The sequence below is a fragment of the Lynx rufus genome, unplaced genomic scaffold, assembly GCF_022079265.1.
Source record: "Lynx rufus isolate CCGP_SWC_20201006 ecotype Redwood Valley unplaced genomic scaffold, mLynRuf1.p SCAF_12, whole genome shotgun sequence".
In the NCBI taxonomy this organism is placed as follows: domain Eukaryota; kingdom Metazoa; phylum Chordata; class Mammalia; order Carnivora; family Felidae; genus Lynx; species Lynx rufus.
The window spans coordinates 52,735,895-52,762,222 of record NW_025814826.1 but is presented as its reverse complement, the minus strand read 5'-3'; the positions used below and the strand labels follow the sequence as shown (position 1 = coordinate 52,762,222).

The 26,328-nt window shown below is 35.1% G+C and overlaps 1 protein-coding gene across 1 annotated transcript in view; it reads left to right on the top strand.

Moving 5' to 3' along the window:
* The window catches only part of TMEM65 (transmembrane protein 65), a 53,000-nt gene extending 35,052 nt beyond the window's left edge, over positions 1-17,948 (top strand). Inside the window, exons 2-7 of the mRNA XM_047074155.1 lie at positions 1,012-1,056; positions 3,720-3,787; positions 5,114-5,168; positions 6,270-6,312; positions 8,167-8,272; positions 15,168-17,948. Of these exons, the coding sequence (XP_046930111.1) occupies positions 1,012-1,056; positions 3,720-3,787; positions 5,114-5,168; positions 6,270-6,312; positions 8,167-8,272; positions 15,168-15,269 (419 nt within the window). The 3' untranslated portion in view covers positions 15,270-17,948. The remainder of the gene's footprint in view (positions 1-1,011; positions 1,057-3,719; positions 3,788-5,113; positions 5,169-6,269; positions 6,313-8,166; positions 8,273-15,167) is intronic.
* Positions 17,949-26,328: the final 8,380 nt, after the last annotated feature.

Below are 26,328 nucleotides of genomic sequence, written 5' to 3'. Positions count from 1 at the left end.
GAGTATAAATAAAAATTTTAGAAAATATATATCCAGTTTGTAATGTGTTTCCTTGGACAGTCTGGTTGTACTAAACCTTTAGAGCAGTGTGGTCCATGGTGTGGGTGTTAATTTTTTTGGACTGGAGGAGGAGGGTAAAGTACAGTTCTCTGCCATTTTACCAGAGCTCACTCTTGTACTTACACAAATGGTGAGATGGTTATTGTTATGAGATGAGGTATGTTGCTTCTTTATAATAATTGTTAATTTTTAGATTAAATGATGGCAGTTAAAGATATTACTTTGGGAAAATTTGGTGTGTTTATTATGATATATATTATAAATAGTTTATTGTTACTTGTGATTTTGACTAGCACTCTACTTTTTATTGTGTAGAATATTCTATATTATCCAATAGTATAGGTTCCAAAACTGAAAATATTTCGTTATATTATCAAGGGAGATTAAGGAACAGAGCACAATCCGGTGAAGTCATTGTTGAAATACATTGCTTTAAAAATATTATTTTCTGTTTTTTTAAGGATATCTAGGTCTATTTGAATATTCTTTTTTCTGCTATCAATGTTTGTTTGTATATATATTTCTTAAGACATCTATCATTGCCATCTTAAAGAAGGGTAACTATATTTCAAAGGTTTTTGTTTTTTGTGTTTTTGGTGGGTTTTGTTTTGTTTTGTTTTGTTTTTACTGTAACTAATCAGGCCCATTATATAGATGTAAAGATTTAAAAAAAAAAAAAGAAAAATGAAAAGCTAATGATTACCCAAGGCCATAGGGTCTATGGTAGACTTGTAACTAAAGTTCAGTTTTGTTTTCTAGCCTTGTGATGTAATCCGTACCAAGTATTATTTTCTGTATGGATAACTTTGGTTTGTTATCCTACAAAAATGTATGAATAAACTTTGATATTCTCCCACTTTGTAAATCTGCTGGTATTTTCTTCACTGTAATAAAAAAGAACTCATGCTGTGGTAACTAATTCTTGACCTAAACCCTTTTTTTCCCCTTTAGAAAAATTGGAAGCACCACCACCCACACCAGGACAGCTGAGATATGGTAATGGTTCTATAATTGTTAAATATTTGCGCATCTGTCTTTTAGACTTGAAATAACTGTATCATTCACTGATAGTATAGAAGAGTCAGTAAATTTAATTTTTCCAGAGAGAGTAGATTATCTTATTTATCATGCTGAAACAAAAAGTTTATAAACTTGGTTTAAGACATATTACGATGTTAGGGAATTTCGACATTTGTAACAGTATCTAACATTGTTAAACTGTAGTTACCATGTAGAAATAAAATTATGCTTATGGTAAGGTTTCCTTGATTCCCAGTAAAAAGGATATGTTTACTTTAGTTTGGATTTAAGTTGGGTAATTTCAGAACTTGAAAGTCTGAGCTCAGGGCTGGGTAGAACTGTTCTCTGGTGGAGAAAATACTTACGGTGTGCTGTTTGTAATGATGAAGAAAGTTAAGTTTGTTTAACACTGCCACGAAGAAGAAGCTTATAAGTGGTGCTGGTGTGCTTTCTTTACTGTTATGATAGGAATTAAATAGTCAAGGCTAACACTGACATAATGTAAAACAGTTTGGGATCTTATTATAGAGACAATGAAAGAAGAGAATGTCTTAATGGTGCAGTAAATTTGAGTAGATTGTAAGTGAAAGCTAAATATTAGATGTGATTTGCTGTTATAGAATAGTATTTTCCAAAGGAAGTTGAAGAAATCACAAATTAATAGGAGATCATTACATACTGGAGAGTAAACTTACATAACTTTTAAAAATTAATAGCCAGTTCTTTTTTCTCTCAGAGGTAGAATACAATTTATATTAGAAATAAGTAACTTTTCCCAAATACCAAAACATTTAAGAATTCTTTAAGACTTTTTTCCCCCAGGTAATTTTTTGTGATTCTCCTAGCCTAGGTTCATGCAGTTTGTATCCAAGCACCGTATAATACTGCTATCAGTTTTTTGTCATATTGAAATGAGCCATTTGTATGGTGTGTTACCATACCCAAACTTTTTGAAGGCTGGTAACCAAATCTTATTTATCTTTGTATCTCATGCCCAGTGGAGTGGCCAGTACATGTTTACTTAACAACATGAAAATTGTATTTTTTCCTTTGTGTTGAAAGTAAATTTTAATATATCGGACACATTTATTTAGGTCTAAGCATAAAAACATGATATATTTTATATTTCGGAGTTGCTTATTACAGAAGTTTGGATGTCTAGTAGTTAAGTAACTAGACTTAGGCAAAAAGTCAAAGAGCTAAGGTTAGACTCTTTAATTGAAGAATCCCATTTCATTAATACACTATTTGATTTTTATCATCTTTAATAACTTTTAAAATAATATTCCTTGTAATTAAAAAATGCTGCTTTTTATCTTGAACTTTCTTACCTGATAGCAAAAAGAAATCTGAAATGATCTGGGATGTATATATACCCTTTTCTTGTGATGTTAGTATTCGATAGTTGTTTTGGGTAGAGGCATTTTTTGTTTTGTTCTGTTCACTGCTTATTAGCCTTCCCTGGGTTGGTGCAGAACTGACTGTAGCAATATCAAACTTTCATAACTTCTGAATTATATTTTAATTATACTTTCTGTGGACTTAACTACATTAAAAGAAGAAAAACACTCTAAAGTCACCGAACACATACCACCAATTGTTTTAAGGGACTATTTTTTGGATATGGTATAAAATTCACAGTTTTGATGTTTATCTAAAAAAGTCCTTAGTTGAATTGATGTTGACTATATCTTGGCAATTTTATAGATGAATTAGAATAAAATCTTTTAACTATTCCAGCTTTTAATCTATTTCACAGTTTGCCTTCAATTCTCTTAATATGGAATTCTCTTCCTTTCCAGGTTAGTGGTCCTCAACTTAATTAACTAATGTTCATTGAGTATCTGCTATGCACTAGGCATTCTGCAACATGCTGAAGATGCAAATATGAAAAAAAAATGAGGCTGAATGTATAAAAAATATATAGGTATTAGTTCTTCCTAGTTACACTTCTATTATGTCAGGTCTTTCAGATTTTATGTTAGATAGATAAGGTAAGGTATGCTTTTGTTAGGAAGAGATCAAATTACATTTTGATTTAAATCAAATAGTTTGTTTATAGTTTGTGAAAGCTTTCAGGGATACTGATGATGTGAGGGGGGAAAAGACTGGATATAGATGGCTAATATAGATGAGGTAGTAACATTTTTATCATATTTGTCCAAAAAACTGTTTAGTGAGTAAAAGCGACCATATAGTTTCCATGAAATTTGATTCAGCGTATTTTTTATTATTTCTAATATGGAGCTTAATTTTATGATATCAGTCTTTACAGTATAAGAAGTAGATTGATATTAATAGCAATTAAACAGGTAAAACATGGTACTCGTAATATATATTTACTTATTTGTTCCGCCATTAACTGTATGTACTTTGTAGCTAGTAAGAAAACAACCCAGAAGTCTAACACAATTATTTTTACATGTAACAGCGTTTTTAATTTTGGTGTTTTTCCCTAGTATAGCTTCTACGAAGTAGTTGAACTTACTGCAGGAGCAGAATCTTTTGGCTGTGGGGAATGAAAAGCAAATTTCAAAGGTTATCAGATCTATTTAGGAGACTTTAGTCATATGGTCTGTTTTTATCATTTTAGGTTATAGAAATCTTAACATATATTTTCTCTTTTTGGTGTTTTTCAGTATTCATCCACAATGCGATACCTTTCATAGGGTTTGGCTTTTTGGATAATGCAATTATGATTGTTGCAGTAAGTTCTTTCTTTCACCCCTTCTGTTTTGAGTTCAGCTCATGAGTTTGAGCCCCGAGTCGGGACTCTGTGCCACAGCTTGGAGCCTGGAGCCTACTTCGGATTCTGTGTCTCCCTCTCCCTCTCCCCCTCCACTGCTGTGGTCTCTCTCTCTCTCTCTCTCTCTCTCTCTCTCTCTCTCAAATATAAATAAACATTAAAAAAATTATTTAGAAATTTTCAAGCATCAGTATTCAGGAGGAAACCTAAGTCTACTTATGGCAGCATTGCCCAAGTATTAGAATGGAATTAGCACAATATTAGCACAATAGACCATAGGATTTCTTCTTTATTCTATGTAATAACCCATTAGAATAGTTTAATCTTTTTCATTTCAGTTTCTTCTGTTTAAAATGGAAGTAAAAATATGAGTCCTTCTTGTCTTCAGAATGGGATGGACGTTCCACGTCTGAAACTCTCAATAAATTCAGTGCAAATGCAGTAGCGCTAGAGCCTTTTGTTTCGCTGCGGCTCTATCTATTGTACAAGAAGCTGTTGTTGCTTATAAATGAACCATATATAGTCTCACTACTGAATGGTTAAAGAACAAAGTGGTTATAAAGGTAATTTTTGAAGTCTGTGATCTCTTGGTTGCCTAGAAACTAGTTTTTTAACTCTGTTTTTGATAGACTAAATAACAATGATATCTATATAGATGTATCATTCAGAATTTAAAATTAGGTGAGTTGGTCTTCTTTGTGTTCCAAGAGGTAGGTTTGTTTGTTTATTTATATTTTGAGAGAGAGAGAGAGCGTGCGCACGCGCACACACATGGGGGAGGGGCAGAGAGAGAGTGAGAGAGAGAATTCCAAGCAGGCTTCATGCTGTCAGCGCAGAGCTCAATGTGGGACTTGAACTCAAAAACCGTGAGATCATGACCTGAGCTGAAATCAAGAGTTGGATGTTAAACCAACTGTGCCACCCAGATGCCCCTGTATTCCAAGAGGTTTAAAGCATCTTTCTTTGTGGTTGGAAAATATAAATTCTAGATCTTTAATTATGGATTATATTGCTCTTTATATTATAATTGTATTTGTTACTATTTTTTATTTCTATGAAAGCCTAATTTTAATGAATAAAATGATATCGATGTTATTTTTGTGTGAATGCATATATTTAATAGTTAAGTGCATTACTATATTATATGTGAATATTTTTGCATATTTTATGTATATAATTTTGTTGCAATAACATGTTTAACTATTTTAACTTTTTATTACTACTTTGCTATTTTTTGTAGCCACTTCATTAATGTTTAAGATTAATTTCTTCGTAATCATTTTTCAGGGCACCCATATTGAGATGTCTATTGGAATTATTTTGGGAATTTCAACTATGGCAGGTATTTAATAATATTAATGTTATTATTCCATTGTCTGTATACTTATAAAACATTTCAGTAGGTTAGGTTTAGAAGAAGATACTTAATCTGAATAAGTTTACTCATTGAGATGTCTATTAGTTTATCTCCTTAATCCTATTCTTCTGATTCTTAATTTTGTATATGTTGCACTTCTCCTGAGAAATTTTAGGTACTTTATTTTAGCTAATGGGTAATAGTGCTGTACTGACTACGTTAAAATAAGTTTTTCTCTTTTTTAAAAATTTTTTGAAAAATGTTTTTTTTTAATTTTTGAAAGAGCGAGTGAGCACGAGTGGGGAGGGGCAGAGAAGGAGGTAGAGGATCGAAAGCAGGCTCCAAGCTGTGAACACAGAGCCTGATGTGGGTCTCGATCTCACGAACTCTGAGATCATGACCTGAGCTGAAATCATGTCTCCCACCTAACCAGTTGAGCCACCCAGGTGCCCCAATAAGTTTTTCTCTTAATTCAGTGTTATCCTAAAACCTTTTTACCCTTATTTCTACTGTTATTTATTTTTAAGGGTAGAAAAATCAAAGAAGGAAGTACAAGTTTAAAAATCTAATTTGGTTCTATTACCTTCTTTCCCCCAGTTACTACTCTATTTTTTATGATGGTGAAATTTGGGAATGGTTCAGTGGTGTGTTTATTATGTAGAAAAGTATGAAGTAGATGAGTTAATAAAAGAGACATTTCTTCCCTATATGATTTTCTTGAATTTCAGACCTATGCATAAAACTTTTGCTCTAACTTCCAAATATCCAAATTTCCTTAAATATAATGAAAGATAAAACTACAAAATATTGTATGGGTATTGACACCAGAATGGAAACTGGCTGCCACAACAGAAAAAAACCCACTACTTGATGGAAGTACAGCACTGTAATCTCGAAAGACTTGTGTTCTATTTTGAAATCTTGACTCAGAGCTATCCAGTGAGTTACTTTGGATATAGTTGTTGTGGTTTCAGAAGCTGTGATAACTCTTCCAGATCAGTGCTTTATTGATGAGACAGTGATGTATTATAAGGATTTTTCTGATTTCCAGATAACAATTCACTTACCCACTTCTCAATTTTTTAGCTGCTGCTTTGGGAAATCTTGTGTCAGATTTAGCTGGACTCGGGTAGGTCCATTTATTCATTCGTTTGTGCATGTGTGTACTGACCTTGCTCTCTTTCTCTTCTCCATTCTTTAATTGAGAAGAATTAAGAAATGGGATATTTATTGGGTGTGTTTTCAAACTAACGTTTTAAATTTATTTTTTCTAAATGAGTGGTGCTAAATCTTTGGTGTACATTAAATATGAATGCCTGGGTTGCATTTCAGAATTAGGGACCTGGAATTTGTGTTTAAAATCCTTTCAAGAGATTGATACATGCAAAAAAGTTTTCTAAGATGACCACAATGTAAGCAGAGTTTAATTTTCATTTACTGAGGTATTTATATGTCTTTTATAGACATTTCCAAGGTGAGGCAGGATTAATAGCAAGAATCCCCATCATTATTTCACCCCACCCTTCTCCCACTAAGCCCAAAGATAAAAGATACGGCTCAAATGTGAGGATACTGACTGGGCATGTTTTCCGGAGAGAGAAACTTTCAAAAGACATGATGGCTGAAGCATATGTGGGAATGGCCAGAGCATTACAGGGTTTGGCCAGTTTTTGCTCCCTTTATTTCATGTGGCAGGAATGATGAAACAAAGTGAGGATGTCTACTTAGAAAAGGCCAGCTTTTCCTCTTTCTCTCTTTACATTCTCTCTTCTGAGCAACACGTGGCCTGGGCTTCCTCTTGAGCTTGAGGAAGCCTGGAAATTATAAATTAGACTAAGGTGACATTAACTACTGTGATAAAGATACTCTCTTTTGCCCAGTCTTTGGCTCTATTTCTTCCTTTCTTCATGTATTAGAGTGGTCAGTTTTGAGATTTGGATTTGGGTCTAGTGGTAGTCTACTTAGCCCTATAATCTCGGAAAAGGCAGCTTCATAAGTGATCTGACCCTGTCTATTAGAGTTCTGTACTGGAGTTTAGGGCCAAAGCTACTGCTAAACACAAAGTTTCTTTGCTTCTGGGCCAAGGCAGAAATTTTATATTCCTGGGATTTGTGACATTAATTTATAATGATATCACCCCTTACACGTTCCGTTTCTCCATTTCCAACATTAACGTTAAAAATGGTAATATTATAGCTACTGTGATAGCTTTTTATAGTTAATACAACCAAATGATCTAATAGAATTTAAAGCCGTTTAATTTTAGATTGCATCATGAAACAGTTCTTTTTGATCAGAGATAAAGATTTTGTTGGGAGTCTTTATATTTAAGAACTATTTCTCCTCTGCCTTTAAAAAATATCATCAAATAACAGATACTACATTTTATTGATTCTTAGATATACAGATTAAGTTTTTTTTTAGAACTTAATATATCTGCTGTTGGGATCCATCTTATAATTGATGTATGCATAGATGAGTTGGCAATTCTTTTTTTATTACAGTTCATAAAGTAAGTTTGTATCTGATAAATACTTGAGATGGCCTTGAAAATTCAAGTATATCAATCTTAGTATATCAATCTGATAAATTTTGGAAATTTTTGCTTTCTGGTGACAGTTATTAATTTATATCGTATGTTAAAGTGCTTTGCTTTGAATTTGGAATAAGCGCCTAACTGTTAATTGCTGCAAAAATTTTTTATATACTTTGAATTGGTCTTTTTAAAGTAATTGTGGAGAATAATTGCTCCAAGGCAACGTGTTTACCTGTGTATCGAATATATTAATACTAAATATTTTTAAGTTGGATATATTTATGCACAATAAAAATGGAAGTTGTAAAAAACATTTACACCGTTTCTGGAGTGCCAGTTACAGGTGTGAGATTATCTTGTTTCCTTTTGTAGTAACTAGTTCATTATCTTGAGGACATTTGTGTGTCTCTTTAAAAACTCATATTCTGTCCTTCTGTTTTTTTAAAGACTTGCAGGCTACGTTGAAGCTTTGGCTTCCAGATTAGGCTTGTCAATTCCTGATCTTACACCAAAACAAGTGGACATGTGGCAAACACGTGTTAGTACACATTTTGTAAGTACTTTATATGGTTTATGATCATGAATTCAGGTAGCCAGACCAAGACACTGGATAGTTCAGTCCTCTGAGAAATTTGAGACCAAATTTATTTGAGGGGAGTTTTTTTGTTTTTTTGTTTGTTTGCTTGTTTTGAGTGGAGTTTTTAACACAAATTGTGTAAGCCTTAGCAGTTTTCAGAGAACGGTAATTTTGTATTGACTATTTTTTATAGTGTAACTGACTTTTGAAGTATTCTTTATATGATTCAGGTAATGTTAAGGAATATCTGTCATGTGCTAGAAACTGAAGGATATAAAATGAATATAAACTAGTTATTTTTACGAATTGTTTAGGTGTAACATGTAAACAAACTATAATTTGGTGTGACATATGCAATTATAGAATTATGCACTAGAAATAGCATTAAGTAAGAATATTTTGTGGGGAGGAATTTCTTTTGGTGGGAATATTTCTTGGCAATTATTGGATCTAAGCTGATTTTTGAATTATTGATGAGACATTAGAGAATTCCAAATACATTGACTAGCAAGTAGAAAGGCATGATAAAAACAGGGTATGTTCAGAGAAAGTAAGAAATTAGGCATTGCTGGACTATAATATGTAGTAGTTGAGGATAGAAGCAGCAGGAGAAAAACAGTATTGGAGAAGTAAAATGGATCAGACAGGAAAGACATTGTATAAGCTATGCTAAGGAGCTTGAATCTCATACCTAGCTGATGGAGTACTAGTGAAGAATTTTAAATAGGAAGGAAACTGGATGGATCACAATGCTACTAATTAAGTCAAGAAGAAAAGGAGGAAGAACAAGTTAGTAAGGGAAGGTATTGAGTTCTGTTTTCAATAAGTTGAATTTGAGACTAACAGGACATTGAAGTGGTAATACTGAGTAGGCATTTAGATTAAAAGTGAAGAGTTGGAGAGATCTGAATTAGAGATGATGAGTATTATCAGTCATTTATTCAACAAATATTTATTGTTTACCTACTATATGTCCAGTACATATGTAGGAGTTTTGAATATATTGGTTAACAAAACAAGATCTTTTTTTCTGGTAGATCTTACATTCTAGCAGTGGAAAGAAGACAATTAAAACAATCTGACAAATAAAATGTTTAATGTGTTAGAAGTTTGCAAATGTTACAGGAATTAAAGAAAAAAAGCAGAGCAGGATTAAGAGGTTGGGAGTGCTGAGATGGAGACAGATTGCAGGATTAGATAGGAGGGTTACTGTAGGCCACACTGAAAAGGTGATAGTTAAAACCATGGGGGAAAGTGAGATTAGACAGGGCACTGGTTCCCCCCAGGTGTGATGCCAGGGCCAACAGGATCAACATTACCTGGAAACTTGTTAGAAATGCATATCTCAACCTCCTCCTTAGACCTATTTCTGTAAAAAAATCATGTGTGTGTCTATATCCTGCAATTCGTAAATAAATGGAAGTGAGACTAGCTGGCTAATGTCGGCCAGCGTTATTGAGGAATCAGGATATTCTAACATTCTAGCAGCTTGGCTTAACATTTTAGCAGTACAGTTGGGATCAAAAGAAGATATTTTCCTGGGATTTCTTCTCACATAATTGGTAATTCTGTTTTCTTTCTGTATTACAAGCAGGTCCATTCCCCTCTTCTATTATAAAAGCACCTTAGTTATTAAACTAGCATTTATAAATGCATTTTGTGTGTTTGTATATTTTGCTAAATCTTCCACCAGTATATGAGGTGATTCTGTCCCTTAGTTGTTGACTCTGCTTATTTTCTGTTAGGGTCAAATCTACTCTGTAACATAACATTTGGTTAACAAACAGCCTGAAGTAATTTAAGTTAGTGGTCAGTAATTTATTCATGACATAAGCTAACTCTGAAATTTACCCGTAATACAATATATGCAAATACACATGCAGGTTCCTGTTGATACAGGTTGTGTTTTAAAACCTCATTTATGATTTGGCTGTTTGAAACTCAGAAAATATTTTCTTGCAGAACCATATTACAGATGTACTCAAGTTCTTGGGTTAGTTCCAGTGTAGTTAATTATAGGGCCTAGACTATCATAAGCCCTGATAACTTTTCTTTTCTTTTCATGTTTATTTATATTTGAGAGAGAAAGACAGAGCACGAGTAGAGGAGGGGCAGAGAAAGAGGGAGACACAGAATCCGAAGCAGACTCCAGGCTCTGAGCTGTCAGCACAGGGCCTGACATGGGGCTCAAACTCACAAACTGCAAGATCATGACCTGAGCTGACATCATGACCTGAGCTGACGGTTGAGCTGACTCAACCGAGTGAGCCACCCAGGTGCCTCATTAACTGATTTTTCAGTGGAAAAATGTTGCCTGAATCATGGAGCCAGAAAAGGATATCTCACTTCTTTCCTCCCTCTCTGCCCTGTTGACTTTACACGCCATTGAGATGATTGGGCTGGAACTCATTAACTGGCAATCCTAAAGTGAGTGGGGAGGAAAGGCTTGAGTTCCACAGACAATATATTGCAACAGGCATTCTAGCAAATGGGTGGAAAGTGGACATGGAGCCTGTTGCCGTGGTCACTTCATGTATATGGGGAAGTCAGGAATCTAAAATAAAATATTCAATGCGTATATAAATAAATATAAATGAATACAAACTTGAAGGTCAAAATAAGGGTCTAGGCTTAACTTTTTCAGCATCAGGAACGAAGAAAATTTCTGCTTATTAAAACTCTGTAGAACCGATACTTTTCTAAGTGGGGTGGTATGAAAGTGATAAATCTAGTAATACAAAGCATGGACATACCACCACCACTATCACTACCCCCACCAACAAAACCCAAAAATAATAGACTTGAAAATTTTTATGCAAGCTGTTATCAAAACATTAGTGGCTACTCTTGAAATTTATTAGAAAAACTGTAGGGTCTGATAGATAAATTGACATTGTATAGGCAAAATGTGTTTTATTTTAATCAAGACTTTGGATTAGGTAGCTATCATATACCTGTAATGTTTGATAGAACTTAATTTATTTCTTTGCTTTTCCGTGTATAACTAACTGGAAGTTCCTAGAAGAGAGAGATAGACTGCATCTAATTAGTCTTTGTCTCATTGGTATCTAGCACAGAATTTGGCACAGAGTAGATTCTCAATAAATGTTTGTATGAAGAAATGAAACTTAATTGAAAAATATTTAACCTTGATGGTCATTGTAGAAATGCAAATTTTAAAAATTATTTACAAAAATAAAAATTTTAGATGTTCATAATGTGGGTATGGTTGTAGAAAAATTGATGTGTGTATATACATACACAGTTGATCCTTGAACACCACAGGGGTTAGGGGTCCCAACTCCCTGTGCAGTTGAAAATCCACGCATAACTTTCAACTTCCAAAAACGTAACTACTAATAGTTTACTATTAACTGGAGGCCTTCCCAGTAACATATATGGTCAATTAACACACATTTTGTGTATTATATACTGTATCCTTACAATAATGTAAGCTGAGAAAAAAATGTTGCTAAGAAAATCATGAGGAAGAGAAACTGCATTTACAGTACTGTGTTGTAAAAACCCCCATATAAATAGACCCATACAGTTCAAACCAGTGTCTTTCAAGTGTCAACTGTATTTCAACTGGTATATATGAATTTGCAGTCAATTTTGCCCGGAATAGACAGCATGGCATTCATTACCCTATGAATATGCACAAGTATTCATGCTGTTTGATTTTAAATAAGCCATTAGGGAAGAACTATAGACAGAAATGTTTATTGTAATATCACTTATAATGGTGAAAAAATAGCAGTGATTTTTAATGGTGTAAGGAGAGCTTTAAGCAGATTGTGGGCTATCAGTTTAGGGGAATTTAAAAGTTTTTATATTAAGATTATGAAACAGTTTGGAAAAGAGCTCATATAACATGTGTGGCTGTTAGGGGAGGGGTGGGGCAGAACACAAAGGTATGTTTCTATAATGGTTAGACCTACATATAATTAGGTATACATGGGGATAAATATGGAAAAGGAATATATACAAAAAGGAGCACATTCAAATCTATTGAGAGTATTTGGTGAGGTTTTTTTTTTTTTCCCTATTTTCTTCCTATCTTCAGACATGAAAATATATGTATGATTTCTAAAAAGTGTTTTTATACTTGAATATTTCTTTGGTGATATTTTGTGGCCATTTAAAAAAACTTCCTAGTTGCATTGAACTTCAAATATTACTTGTTCTAGAACCTTTTTGTAGCTTATTATTTTTTAATTGAAGTGTAGTCGACATATTATATTAATTTCAGGTGTACAACATAGTGATTCAACAATTATGTATATTACAAAACAAGAAGTATAGTTACCATTTGTCACTATACAAAGTTACTATAATAGTTTTTACTATGTGCTGTATATTTTTACTATGTGCTGTGCTTTGCTTCCTCATGACTTATTTATTTTATCATTTATCATTTATTTTATCATTAGAAACTGTACCTCTTGTTGCCCTTTACCTATTTCACCTGTCCCCCCACCTCCTTCTCTCTGGCAACCACCACTTTGTGTTCTGTATTTATGAGTCTATTTCTGTTTTTTGTTTTGTTTTGCTTTTTAGATTCCATGTGTAAGTGAAATTGTAGGTTACTAGTCTTTTTCTGTCTGACTTATTTCATTTAGCATAATACCCTCTAGATCCATCTGCATTGTCACGAATGGCAAGATTTCACTCTTTTTTATGAGTAACACTACATTGTGTATATTTGTGCACATGTGTACATACACATATGCTAGTATACAAATGCATATACATGTACACATATACGTGTATGTATACATATGTATCCACATGCATGTAGGTATGTTTGTGTATGCATTCACACACACACACACACACACACACACACACACACGCTACATCTTCTTTATCCATTCATCTATCAGTGGACACTCAGGTTACTTCCGTATCTTGGCCATTGTAAATAATGCTGCACTAAACATAGAGGTGGGTATATGTTTTCAAATTCATGTTTTTATTTTCTTTGGATAAATACCCAGCAGTGGAATTGTGGATCACATGGTATTTTTATTTTTAATTTTCTGAGGAAGTTTCATTGTGTTTTCCATAGTGGCTGCACCAATTTACATTCCCACTGACAGAGCACAAGGGTTCCTTGTCTCCACATCCTCACCAATATTTGTTACTTATTGTTTTGTTTTGTTTTTTAATTTTCAGTGTAATTAACATACAGTGCCATATTAGTTTCAGGTGTACAATGTAGTGATGCAACAATTCTATACATTACTCCGTGCTCATCATCACGATGCGATGCGTGTACTCTTAATCCCCTTCACCTATTTCACCCATCCCCCACCCACCTCCCCTCTGGTAACCATCTGTTTGTTCTCTAGAGTTAAGAGTCTATTTTAAGGTTTGTCTCTTTTTTCCCCCTTTGTTTGTTTTGTTTCTTATATTCCACATATGAGTGAAATCATATGGTATTTGTCTTTCTCTGACATTTTGCTTAGCATTATACTCTCTAGCTCCATCCATGTTGTTGCAAATAGCAAGATTTCATCCTTTTTATGGCTGAATGATACACACACACACACACACACACACACACACATACATATATACATACTACATCTTCTTTATCCATTCATCTATCAGTGGACACTTGGGCTGCTTCCATAGTTCCGCTATTATAAATAATGTTGCATTAAACATAGGGGTGCATATATTCTTTCAAATTAGTGTTTTTGCATTCTTTGGGTAAATACCTAGTAGTGTGATAACTGGATCATATGATAGTTCTGTTTTTAATTTTTCGAGGAACCTCCATACTTTTTTCCAGAGTGGCTGCACTAGTTTGCATTCCTACAGAAGTGCAGGAGGGTTCCTTTTTCTCCACATCTTTATCAATGCTTGTTTCTGGTGGTTTTGATTTCAGCCATTCTGACAGTTGTGAGATGATATCTCATTGTGGTTTTGATTTACGTTTCCCTGATGATTAGTAGTATTGAGCAGCTTTTCACGTGTCAGCCATCTGTATGTCTTCTTTGGAGAATTGTCTATTCCGGGTCCTTTGCCCATTTTTAAATCATTTTGGGTTTTTTGGTGTTAGGTTGTAGTTCTTTATATATTTTGAATATTAACCCCTTATTGGTTATATCATTTGTAGATATTTTCTCCCATTCAGTAGATTGTTTTCCCATTTGTTGATGGTTTCTTTTGCTGTGCAAAATCTTCTTAGTTTGAAGTAGTTTCTAATTGTATATTTTTCTGTTTGTTTTTTCTTGTCTGAGGAGACAGATCCAGAAAAATGTTGCTGAGACTGATGTCCAAGAGATTTCTGCCTGTGTTTTCTTTTAGGATTTTTATGGTTTCAGGTCTTACACTTAGGTCTTTAATCCATTTTGAGTTTATTTTTGTGTATGGTGTAAGAAATTGATCCAGTTTCTTTCTTTTGCATGTAGCTGACCAGCTTTCCCAGCACCATTTATGAGACCGTCTTTTCCCCATTGTGTATTCTTACCTCCTTTGTCATATGTGGCTTACTTTTTAAAAAATGTTTATTTATTTTGAGAGAAAGCATAAGCGAGGGACAGGCAGAGAGAGAGGGGGGAAGAGAGAATTCCCCAGCAGGCTCCAGCTGTCAGCGCAGAGCCCAATGTGGGGCTTGATCTTATGAACCTCAAGATCATGCATGACCTGAGCTGAAATCAAGTCAGACGCTCAACTGACAGAATCACCCAGGTGCCCCATATGTTGCTTATTTTTATATTTAAGTTATTGTGGTCAAAAGAAATGCAATTACAGTTGAATTTTATAATACATAGTAATTGTTTATCATAGATACTTAGGCAAGGATTCTTCTTTTAGGGATAAAATAACTTTCAAAAAATGTTTTCTTTTGTTTCCTTAGGGCAAAGCTGTTGGGGTGACTATTGGCTGCATTCTAGGAATGTTTCCTTTGCTTTTCTTTGGAGGAGGTGAAGAAGATGAAAAACTGGAAAAGAAAAATTAACTCTCTTAGAATATCTATAAAAAGATGTAAACTAATGTACCTCAATTACTAAATATGCTGTCACAACATTTAGGAATTAAGACAATAACAGTGTATAGATACGGGATCAAATAATTCAGCATGTATTATGGAAAACACTAACTTATTGTGGCTTGGTTTTCTTAGGACATCTTTTTAAAAAAATGTTTAGTATCATTTTGTGTAAATTGTTGAAATGCTTTTTCATCAGTAGCAGTCAACATTTTACCTTTTTCTTTACATATCAAAATATCATTTAAGTATCAGTCGTTGGTGTACTGTACTCAGTTGGGGTTTGCCTATTTGTTATTTCACGTGTGTGCATGCATGAAAGGGTCTTCTGTTGTGGCCGTTGTTCTCTAGTTACAATTCAGCCTTGAGACTTTTTTCCAAATTATGGACGATATTTAATATAAGTTAAAGGCTTTTCTTTTTACTCTATTTGGCAACATCAATTTTGTACTGTTTTACAGTAAACACTTAGAATCATATAATTTCAGTCACCTTTTTAACTCATTCTACTCAAGATAGACCACACTTCAAGCATTTTAAGTATCTGTTACTCATTTCAGTTTTCTGACCTCACTGTCTCAAGAGGTTAATCAGAATGAGTAATTATGTGGTGTCCCTACTACATAAAACCACAAATGTTAATAAGTGTATTTTCGGTTGATTTTTTAACCTTTAATTTCTCAATTTTGAATTATTACCTGGTGGTTTCTAACTCCTTAGGGGAAGAAAATGATTATTTTAAGGTCTTTTATAAATGAGGAGTATGGAAGTAGGGTAAAATAAGGGGTTCGACATGACACTTGGAAACTAAGAGGCTAGAACATCTTTTTAGAGAAGAAGAAAATGGGAACTGTCGAGAAGGCTTATGGTATAAGCGGTAAAGTTGTGGTGTTTAGAGGGTTAATGAGATACAAATTATATTGTTTGGGATGGATTTCTTTTCCCCCAAAGTGTCTCCTCATCTGATTTGAATGAATCTGAGTACCCCATACTCATAATCCTGATGTCTTGTCTCATTTAGTGAATTCTATTTTGGGATAACTCACTTTGAGCTAAAAACTACATATTTTATATTTTGCCTTTTTTTGCTATGAATAGTCTAGTAGTCAAAAGTTACGCGAGGAGAAATCTTTGTTTTTTGTCTTTTTTCTTCTTTTGTGGTGTTCAAATAATATTCTAGGTTGAAACTACTTATGTTCAGCCTTCTATATCTGACATACATAGTATAACTATATATGAATCATAAATTTTAATTTTATGAACCTTTAAGTTTGTTAGCATATGGTCTGTAACACCATATGCTAAAAAATTACTCTTACTTGTTAAGAGTAAACACATCATGGAGGAGAAAAACTGAAGTTAAAATTACTGTTTGGGCCACTGAAATTATTTATATTGCTAAATAGATACAAACGAAGGGAAACTTCTAAGATGGCTGTATTTACAGCTACCTTATTTTGAAGTTTTATTTGCACATGATTACTTTGACCTCTTATTTTCAGAGGGGCTGCTTTTTCCCACGAAGCAGTTTGTCATAAATTATGCTCTGTGAATTTCAAAATTATGCTCTGTGAATTTCAAAATAATTTAAAGGTATCCTTCAATCATAGGTTTTGAGGGAAAAGAAGAAAATAAATCATATAATGTAAAAATATATAACATTCTTATTATGTACAAATAATACCATAGTCTCATTTGATCACATTAGAATTACAGAAGTTGACTCCTTAAACAGAATTGTGGTTTTACCTTCCACCTAGTACTACACACACACCAAAAAGAATTTCTTTATTACTTCAGCTGATAGGATTCAAGTGCTTATTTAAACAGTTTTTTTTTGGGGGGGGCGGGGGGTAAACGTTTAAGTGCTTTTGTTCCTAACTTGTATATTGCCAGTCCTTTCTGTTTTCTAAAAAGTATTTTATTGTGGTGCTTAAATTTTCTTCTTATTAATTAAATCCCATATCCAGAAACCTTGCCTGTGAGTATAGAAGGGGCTTTTAATTATTGGTTTCCACTCTTTGCTCTTGGAAGTAGTCCTACAGAAGCTTTCAGCTTAGCTGAATGTCTGCAGAATTATTTAAGGTGTCAAAACGTAGTATATATAGCCTTCATGTTGAAAGATCTTTTAATTTATGGACATAATAAACATTCGAATCATTCAGATAATTAGTTTTCAAAAAATGGAGCCCTTTGTCCTTAACTTAAGTTCACATCTTTTCAAGATCTTATTCTACCTGAGTATTGGTGCTTTGCACAACGTGACTTCTGAAAAATGGTTCCCTTTAAGATAATGACGTCATAAAATCATTGTTTCATGGTACTTGTCACAAATAACCTTATTTGAGATTGAAACTGGAATCTTATTTCTCATATTAGCTACTTCTTTGTTGGAAGCACCATACCTATACTTAAATGGAACATGAGCTACTTTAGTACCGTTTGTTTGAAAATCATGTTGTCTGTGTATTACGATTTATTGACTTGTTGATGCATGTAAATTGGGTGCATTTTGTTGCCACTGTATGTTAAATGGTGACCAATGTTTTTACAAAGGAATTGAACAAAAAATATCTTTTAAGAAATTTGGAATGTGGTTTTGATTTTGAAATTTGATTTTCTTCCTAATCTCTGAGGGAGGGCCCTGGTTAATCTGTCACTAAAGAAAATAGGTTTAATAAGTGCAGATTTTTTTTTTTTTTTACATGGTTGTAGCAGTGTCACTGACACAGTGAAATGGAACTATTTACTGCCTCACTGAAGTCCATACTGGAGATCCACTACAGATTATGAGAGAAGAATGATCCCATATTGAGACAATTTGACCTTTAATAGGATGTCAAAAATAGCACTAGAGAGATCAGCATAGATCACACTGATGGGTCTTGACAGCAGAGATATCCAAGCCTTCTGTATAGTAAGGCTTCATTTATCCTTTTCTGTAGGAGGTGAATTCTGAAGCTGATGGAGGTTTATCTTTCACACGGATAGTTTGTGTGAACCATTTTGAAGTAAATCTTCTTAATTTTAGAATTATACTTTCTTCTCTTCTTAAAAGAATGTATGAAATGTAATGTCACCCTTTCCTTAGTGGCTATGCGTGACCCCCATGGACATTATTGTGCTGTAATGCAGTGCCTCAGGAAGACTTCCATTTTCTTCCTATCCTTTTCTTGCTCTCATTTTTGGCAACTGCCTTGTCTCTCTAAGCTGCCACTTCTCATCTGTGTGGATTTGGCACCTAGATAGACAGTCTTACCAGGAATTTGGGGGGGGGGGAATATTAGGCTATGAAACCTGAGTAAGATGGTGATAATAATGTTAGCTCCCTTTTATTAAGCACTTACTTGCTGCCGTGTAAGGATTTTAACACACTTTATCATGTTTAATCACTTTAATAATGATGTTAAGTTGGTGCTATTATGATCCTTATGTTATATTGGGTAAATTTTATGTGGAGAGGTTTATTTGCCCACGAGGTCACTACTAATAAGTGGACTAGAATCCAACTTTGTCCAAGTTCAGAGCCTGTGTTCTTAGTTACTGTGCAATAGGGCATCAGTTGTATGGACTTTGTAACGTCTCTTCTCTGCTTAGGTTCCTTTTTTACCTCCAGATTCATGGAGTCATTTTCTTACCTATAATCTCAAGGTTCATTGAAGAAATTCTGTCTTTTGGGGTGCATACTGTGTGCTCAGAACTATTCAAGGAACTGAGCAAACAGCCGGAACATCATCATCCTCATGAAGTTTATTCTGGGGGGTGGGAGGGGGAGGACATCGGTGGGGCAAATACACACTGAAGTATGTTTTACGTCAGACAGTGGTAAGTTCTAGAGATAAATGAAACAAAGCAAGGAGCCTGGAAAGTATTGGTGATCATATCTAGGGGGTATTTTTATCAAGTGGTCAGGTTAATGCTTTCTGGATAAGTTTAAATATTAATATTTAAATATTAGGATTAATACTCCCTGCATACTTACTGACAGCCATAGAGGGAAATGGCCCAGAAGCCTGAGGAAGCTACCTGGGAGTTCCAAAAGTCTGTGGATAACCCATCTGCAAATTATTTAGGGTTTATCATGTGCTCCTAATGAAACCTCACTAACAGATCACTTGTTTTTACCAAAGCAATAAATGCTATTGGTATATGAGTTGTAACACTGAAATTGGTTTTTATTCTCTAACTTTTAGAAATGGAGTACTACTTAAAGTGAGGACATACAACGTTTTTAATTTTGAAGCCCGGGGCTTTTAGGGTCTTCTGATCTTGTGACAGCACATGGTGTTTTGTGTAGGTTTTTATATTAAATCTTGTGACATCAAACATGTTAATGCCATTGATAAGTTTATGAATGAAAAAAATTTGAGCAAATTTTTTTGACACCAATTAAAAAGAGTAGTCACCTGAGAGATCGCATAATTTCCCCACAATTTCAAGTCAAATTTTTTGTCTCAAATGATAAATGTGAGATGTGAGAATGATGACTAAAGAATTAAACTCAAAGGAACTAGTTTTGGGGAGAGATGGCGTGAGCCCTCAAAAACTGTGAGACTTGTAAAATTCAGTAAAGACTTGGCATTTGCTAATAATATGAAAGCTGTTCATTTGTGTAGTGCCTACCATTTGCAAAATAGTGATGCAGACGCTAGACGTACATGGGGTTTAAGAGGGGCAGTTGGAAAAAAAAAAACTGTGAGTACTTTAATTAGAATGAACAATTTTCCTTCTTGCATGTCAACCCTACCATCACCGTGCCCGCGCAACAGTGGTAATTCTGTATCTCTTCACCTCCTGTCTCAAGTGCATTCGTTGTCTTCCTCATGTTCTCTTCTTGTCTCCAACCTCAGACTGATGGAAATGAAGTTTTTAGAATGTATGCTATGGTCCATGCTGTTATTTTAAAACCATAAGTCAGTTTCTTTTTTCTCTTGCCCTCAATTTGGGAGGAGAACAAATCCAAATTAATTTTTAGTTTCGTTATATGGTTAACCGTTCTTACTGATCTTTCTTCCATTCTGATTCGTACCCACATTTCATAAGAAGAAGAAGGTCTGATTGTGCTTTAAATGTCAGTGCCACGAAGGATGGGATCTCATCTAACTTGCTCACTTCTCTATCTGTAAAGCTTGTACAGTGCCTGGAACATGGTGGGTGTACAGTACATAAGTGTTTAAGGAGTCAGTCCTTGCCACCCGCTACGTGGTGTGCTTCTCTCTAGCAACTTGAATTCTGGCTTGACTCCCAGCCCATTCTGTATCAGTGCTAAACAACTGTCTCACTTTGTAGGTCACATCCGAATTCATTTTTGAACTTACCACGTTTTCCTTCAGGCAGATTGGTCCATGGTTCATCTTCTGCTGGCTGTTCTCTAGTCTGTTGTTTTGTAATAGACAGTAAAACGTTGAATGGGACATAGTTTATCTATCTATCTATCTATCTATCTATCTATCTATCTATCTATCTATCCTATTCTACTGGTTATCAAGGAAGCAAATATTCTTTGGCTTGATAGGATCTGCTCTTAGTGAACTTGTGTTGGGAGCCAATGGTTACCACTTTTCTTTCTGTTTAGTCTGTTCTATTCTTTCCCCTGAGGATTAATATCAAGTATAGTAGTCTACAACTTCTAGGACTTGTCTGCACCCTTCTTTTTTCTGAATAGGGCATTATTTACACAACTTTGAGCTTAATGGTACTTTTCCTGATCTTCTCGTTATTTCACAGAGAGTAGCTTTTTTATTTTTTTTCAAGTTTATTTAGAGGGAGAGCACGCATAGGGGAGGGGCAGAGAGGGAGGGAGAGAGAGAATCCCAATCAGTCTCCACACTGCCAGCTCAGAGCCTGATGTGGGGCTCGAACTTGTGAACTGTGAGAGCATGACTTGAGCCGAAATCAAGAGTCAGACGCTTAGCTTATGGAGCCACTCAGGCGTTCCTCACAGAGAATAGCTTTATAATTCGATCTCAAATTCTTTCAGTGTCACAAACCAAAGATTTTTAAACTTTTGGCCTCAAGACTCTTTCACATTCTGAAAAAAGCTATTGAGGTCCTCACAGAGTTTTTGTTTATGAAGGTTATAAAAATATTTACTGCATTAACATTAAAGCCGACAAATTACAAAAATAATTACTAATTTATTTTAAAATAATAAACAAGCTTTATGTTAACATAAATGATACACATTTTATGAAGATTATTTTGTAAAAGTATAATTTAGTGAGAAGATTAGCATTGTTTTACATTTTTTAAAAATCTCTTCAATGTCTGGCTTAATAGAAGACAGCTGGATTTTCATGTTTGTTTCTGCATTCAATCTGTTTGATATTTGTCGTGTTTGAAATACATGAAGAAAATTTTGCCTCACACAGACATAGTTGGAAAAAGGAGGAATATTTTAATAACCTTTTTATATGACTGTAGATTTATTCTTGGGTGCTACCAAAACTTACAAGGGGTAGTTTCTAAACAGTTCATTACACTATAGAACTCAAAACCATATCCATGAAATTTTGCATCAGGTTACATTTAAAACCTGTCGGTCTACCTTGCACTTTGAACATTTTTCCCATGCATGATTTTATAACACCATGCATTCGGCATTTGGAAATTACTGGTTCACTGAATTACGCAGATCTTTCAAATGTTAATACATATACCACATAAAATTTTAAAAATCATGTTTAATATGGTCAGTGATCTCATTTTTAAAAAGCCTCTCTCCAATGGCAGATACAGGTTTCCCCAAATTCTGATTTCTTAAATTTTGTCATTGGGAACACATACCATTAGTTTTCCTTGAAGTCACAGTTCGCTTTTTCATGTTTGAGAAAACACCTGCCAAATACGCACATCTGGACAACCAAGTTTATCTCACAACTCAGAACAATCTCGTAATTGCTTTTCTTCAAGACAACCATCGTATTTTGGTATCCCCAGAAGTACTTTGTGTACCTCTGCCATTTGATACAGAATATTCAAAAGACATTTACTCAACAGTCAAGATTTAAATAATTTTTACTGCTTTCTGAAGGGCATTGAGTGAAGCTTTTCTGCCCGACCCCTCCCACCGCCCCCACCCCCACCCCCACCCCCGGCCCGGCCCCAGCTGCAAGTGCATGGCAGTGAAGACGACAGTGACTGCTAGTGCCTTTATTCTAATGCTGGTGCTTTTACCCGCCACGGCTTTCACACATCAGTGAACATGTCACCACAGTGAAAAAGGTAAATAAAGTCCTCGTGTGTTATGAAAATAGTTTTGACCTCACAGACTCCCTAGGAATCTGCAGACCACACGTTCACACTTGGAGAACTGCCATCCTGAACTTTCCTAATTGATTTAGATTAGGTTTAGCTGTAAGTAACAAAACCCCAAAATAATAGTAAGCTGAAACAAAATGGAGATTGATTCTCTCCCCTATGAAATGATTGTGGTGTGTGGTCCAGGGCTAGTCTCAGGTTACATTGCTTCACAAAGTAGCTAAGCCTAGATTCCCATCCTTCCGCTTCATCACGTAATTAGTGTTTGTTCTCAAAGTCACTTCATAATCTAAAATGGCTGCTTCAGCTCCGGCTATTACATCTGCAGTCTATCCTGAGGAAGAAAGTAAAAAGAAAAGGGCTTGAACCAACTTTTAAGTTGCCACGTGACACATCTACTTATCTATCAAACCATCAAAAGAACACTGAGCTGAAAGAGACACTTGTAAATCTCCCCATCTGTATGGCCAAATGTATAGCCAGAAATTGGAAGAAGGGAAGGACGTTTCGGGGAAAAACTAGCTGTGTATCACAATCTACCATTTTGGCTATCAAGTATTCATGCCTCACCTTTTTCTCTATATGGGAGACACCCATCCATAAGGAAGTAGGCTCAAGTTTCCCTGCAGTGACTGCATTCAACTCTGGGAATGTACTGTTCTCTTTATAAGGTTTTAAACTGGCTCATTGGTATCGGATATCGTACAAATGAAAAAAGTATCTGCCCCTATAGACCCAGTATGCAATAATCACTTCTACTCAGAAAGGGAAAGAATAAACAACACCACTGTCACTAGTTGCTAGAAATTACTAAATCCCCCACTACCGTATCTCTGCTCATCTCTTTGAAGGCAGTGGAAACCTGCCTAGGCAGGACTCCAAAGAGGAGCGAACATTTTAGAAATGAGCTGACTTCTAACGTTGCTTTTAGCTTGGGAGCATTTGTCAATTCTGGTTGCCGTCAGGAAGCTGATAATTTTGGTTTTATATATTTTAAGGCTTGCTTCTGGGGGACAGAAACCAGGAGAGCTTTTGGTAGAGATATACAGAAGCCTCAAGCATGTAAAATTTCCTCTCAGAAAAGTTGCAAAATTGTAGAGCTATTTAGGACAGAAGACAAAATTAAGCAGAGAGCCTTATGAAACAAAGATTAAATTCAGGACCCGCTAGAAGAAGAGGATCTGGGGAACAGCCTAAGTTATTAGAAAATTCTGAAGGGCAGGGCAGATCAAATGTGGGATGAGCCTTATACAGAGGTTTGCAACTCTCCCTCGATTTATCATGATTCCTAATTAGATTAAGGGGACCACTCTGTATTGTCCTAGCAAAAGGAAGGATGAACCTCTCAGGAGGAAGATAATCATCAGAAGCCTGTAAAATTTTTATATATAACACCTGGAAATTAATTGAAAATTATTAGACATGCCAAAAGATAGGACCATATGGCCAAAAACTAAGAGGAAAAAAGAGATACAAAAATACATACCCACAGATAATCCAGATAATAATGGAGTTAGCTGACAAGAACTCCAAAATACCTGTTATTTTTCTTTCTTTTTTAAATTTCAATTTGAGTACAGTTAATGTACAGTGTTTATATTAGTTTCAGGTATACAATATAGTGATAACTATGTTATTTTTGTTTGAGACACGTTATGGGGGAAAAAATGAGAAGGCCTAGAGAGAGTTTCATCAGAAAGTTATTCTATAAAAATTAATCCAATGGACATTCTATAACTGCATATGATATCTGAAATTAAGAACCCATTAGACAGTTGTAACGGATTCACACAGCAAAAGACAGAATTAATGACCTGCAAGGCAGGTCAATAGAAAACAATACACACTGAGGCACAGGAAGAAGAAAGTAATGGAACAGACAACCTTTGGTGGCATGTGGGCACAATGAGAAGCCTTTAAAAATGCGTAGTTGGAGTCTCAGAGAGGAACTAGAGAATGGGAGGAAGAAAGGAAACTATAGGTATTTAAGGACCCAATTTCTCTCTGTGATCATCTCAATAGATGCAAAAAAAAAAAAAAAAGACAAAATCCAGTGAAACAAACATCCATACATGATATATAGATGGCATATTAGCACATGAAAAGATGCTCAAGGTCATTAGTCATGAAAATACAAATTGAAACCACACGCACTAGAATGGCTAAAATGGAAAAACACACACACACACACACTCACTCTACCCATACTGCTGGTAGGGACGTAAAATGGTACAACCACTTTAGAAATCAACTTAGCAGTTTCTTAAAAAGTTAAACACACACCTGTTGTGTGGTTTAGCCATTTTACCCAAGGTATTTATGCAAGAGAAATGAATGCATATGCCCACGCAAAGACCTAGCACTAAAGTATATAGCAATTTTATTTGCAATAGCCCCCAAATAGAAGCCATGTAAATGTTCATCAACAGGAAAATGGATAAATCGTGTGTACCCATATAACGTGATACACATTAGCAATGAAAAGGTATTATTGATTCGTGCAACGACTTGGTTGTGTCTCAAAATAATTCTGCTGACAGAAAAGCCAGACATTGTACAGAAAATTCTGCTGACAGAAAAGTGTCCACATTGTATGATTCCATTTACTGCATGTAAATTCTAGAAGATGCAAACTAGTCCGTAGTGTTAGAAAACATCTGGTTGTCTGAGGATGGAGGGAGGACAGGGAGGGAGAATGGCCAGGATTATAAAGGGGTCACAAGGAAACTTGTGGGTGATGGATGCATTCTTTACCTTGCTTATTGGATGACATATGCCCAGGCTCACCAAACTTTACACTTGAAATATTTGCAATAAAACTGTATTAAAAATGCCCCCCACAAAAAACGAAAAACATTAAGAGTCATTTCTGCTTAAAGTTGTCTTTAACTTTCACCCCACATCCTCTGAACAGAAAATAATTTCTGACTCTTCCTTGTTCCGAGGTCACTTTTTATGCCCATGGTAGTACTTATCAGGCATCCCAGTTAACCATTATTCCACAACTTAGTGGCTGAAGACAGTAATTTACTCTTTCTCACATTTCTGTGTATGGGCTGGGCAGTGTCTCTGCTGGTCTTGCCTGGGTTCCGTCGTGTGGCTGCAGTCAACTGGTGAGTTGGCAGAAGCTAGAGGATCTGAGATGGCTCAGGCAGAGATGGGTAGAAGGCTGCCATCTCTCTCATCACATGGTTTCTCACCCTTTCTGAGTCTAGCCAAATCTTTACATGACAGTTGGGTCCCAAGAGAGTAAAAGTAGAAGCCCAGAGGTCTCCTAATGTCTACACTCCTGACTTCATGCCATGCAACTCTTGCCACCTTCCCTTGGTCAAGACCAGTTACAAAACCAGCCCAAATTCAAAGGGATGAAGAGGCTGACTGTATCCTTTTAATGTGAGAACTGGCTATGTCACACTGCAAAGGGGCATGGACACAGGAAGGCGTTATTCATTAGAGACCATTGTTGTAATCATGGTGCCTTATTGTTGCAGGCATTTTTTCATGCCGATAGCCTTTCTATTACATCCTAAGTTTCTTGAAGGTAGGAATCAGATCTGATTTATCTTTGTGTTTTTCTTTGCAACTATCACAGACCTTTGCACACTGTGTAATATGTGTTGGCTTTTTCCTGGATGCTAAGAGAAATAAAAGGTAAGTGGAAAAAAGCTTAAGTGGAAAACACATCATTGCAGTAGTAGAGTAGAAAAGATATCTTGCAAAGCACTTGAAATCATAATCTCCAGGGGCACCTGGGTGGTTCAATTGGATG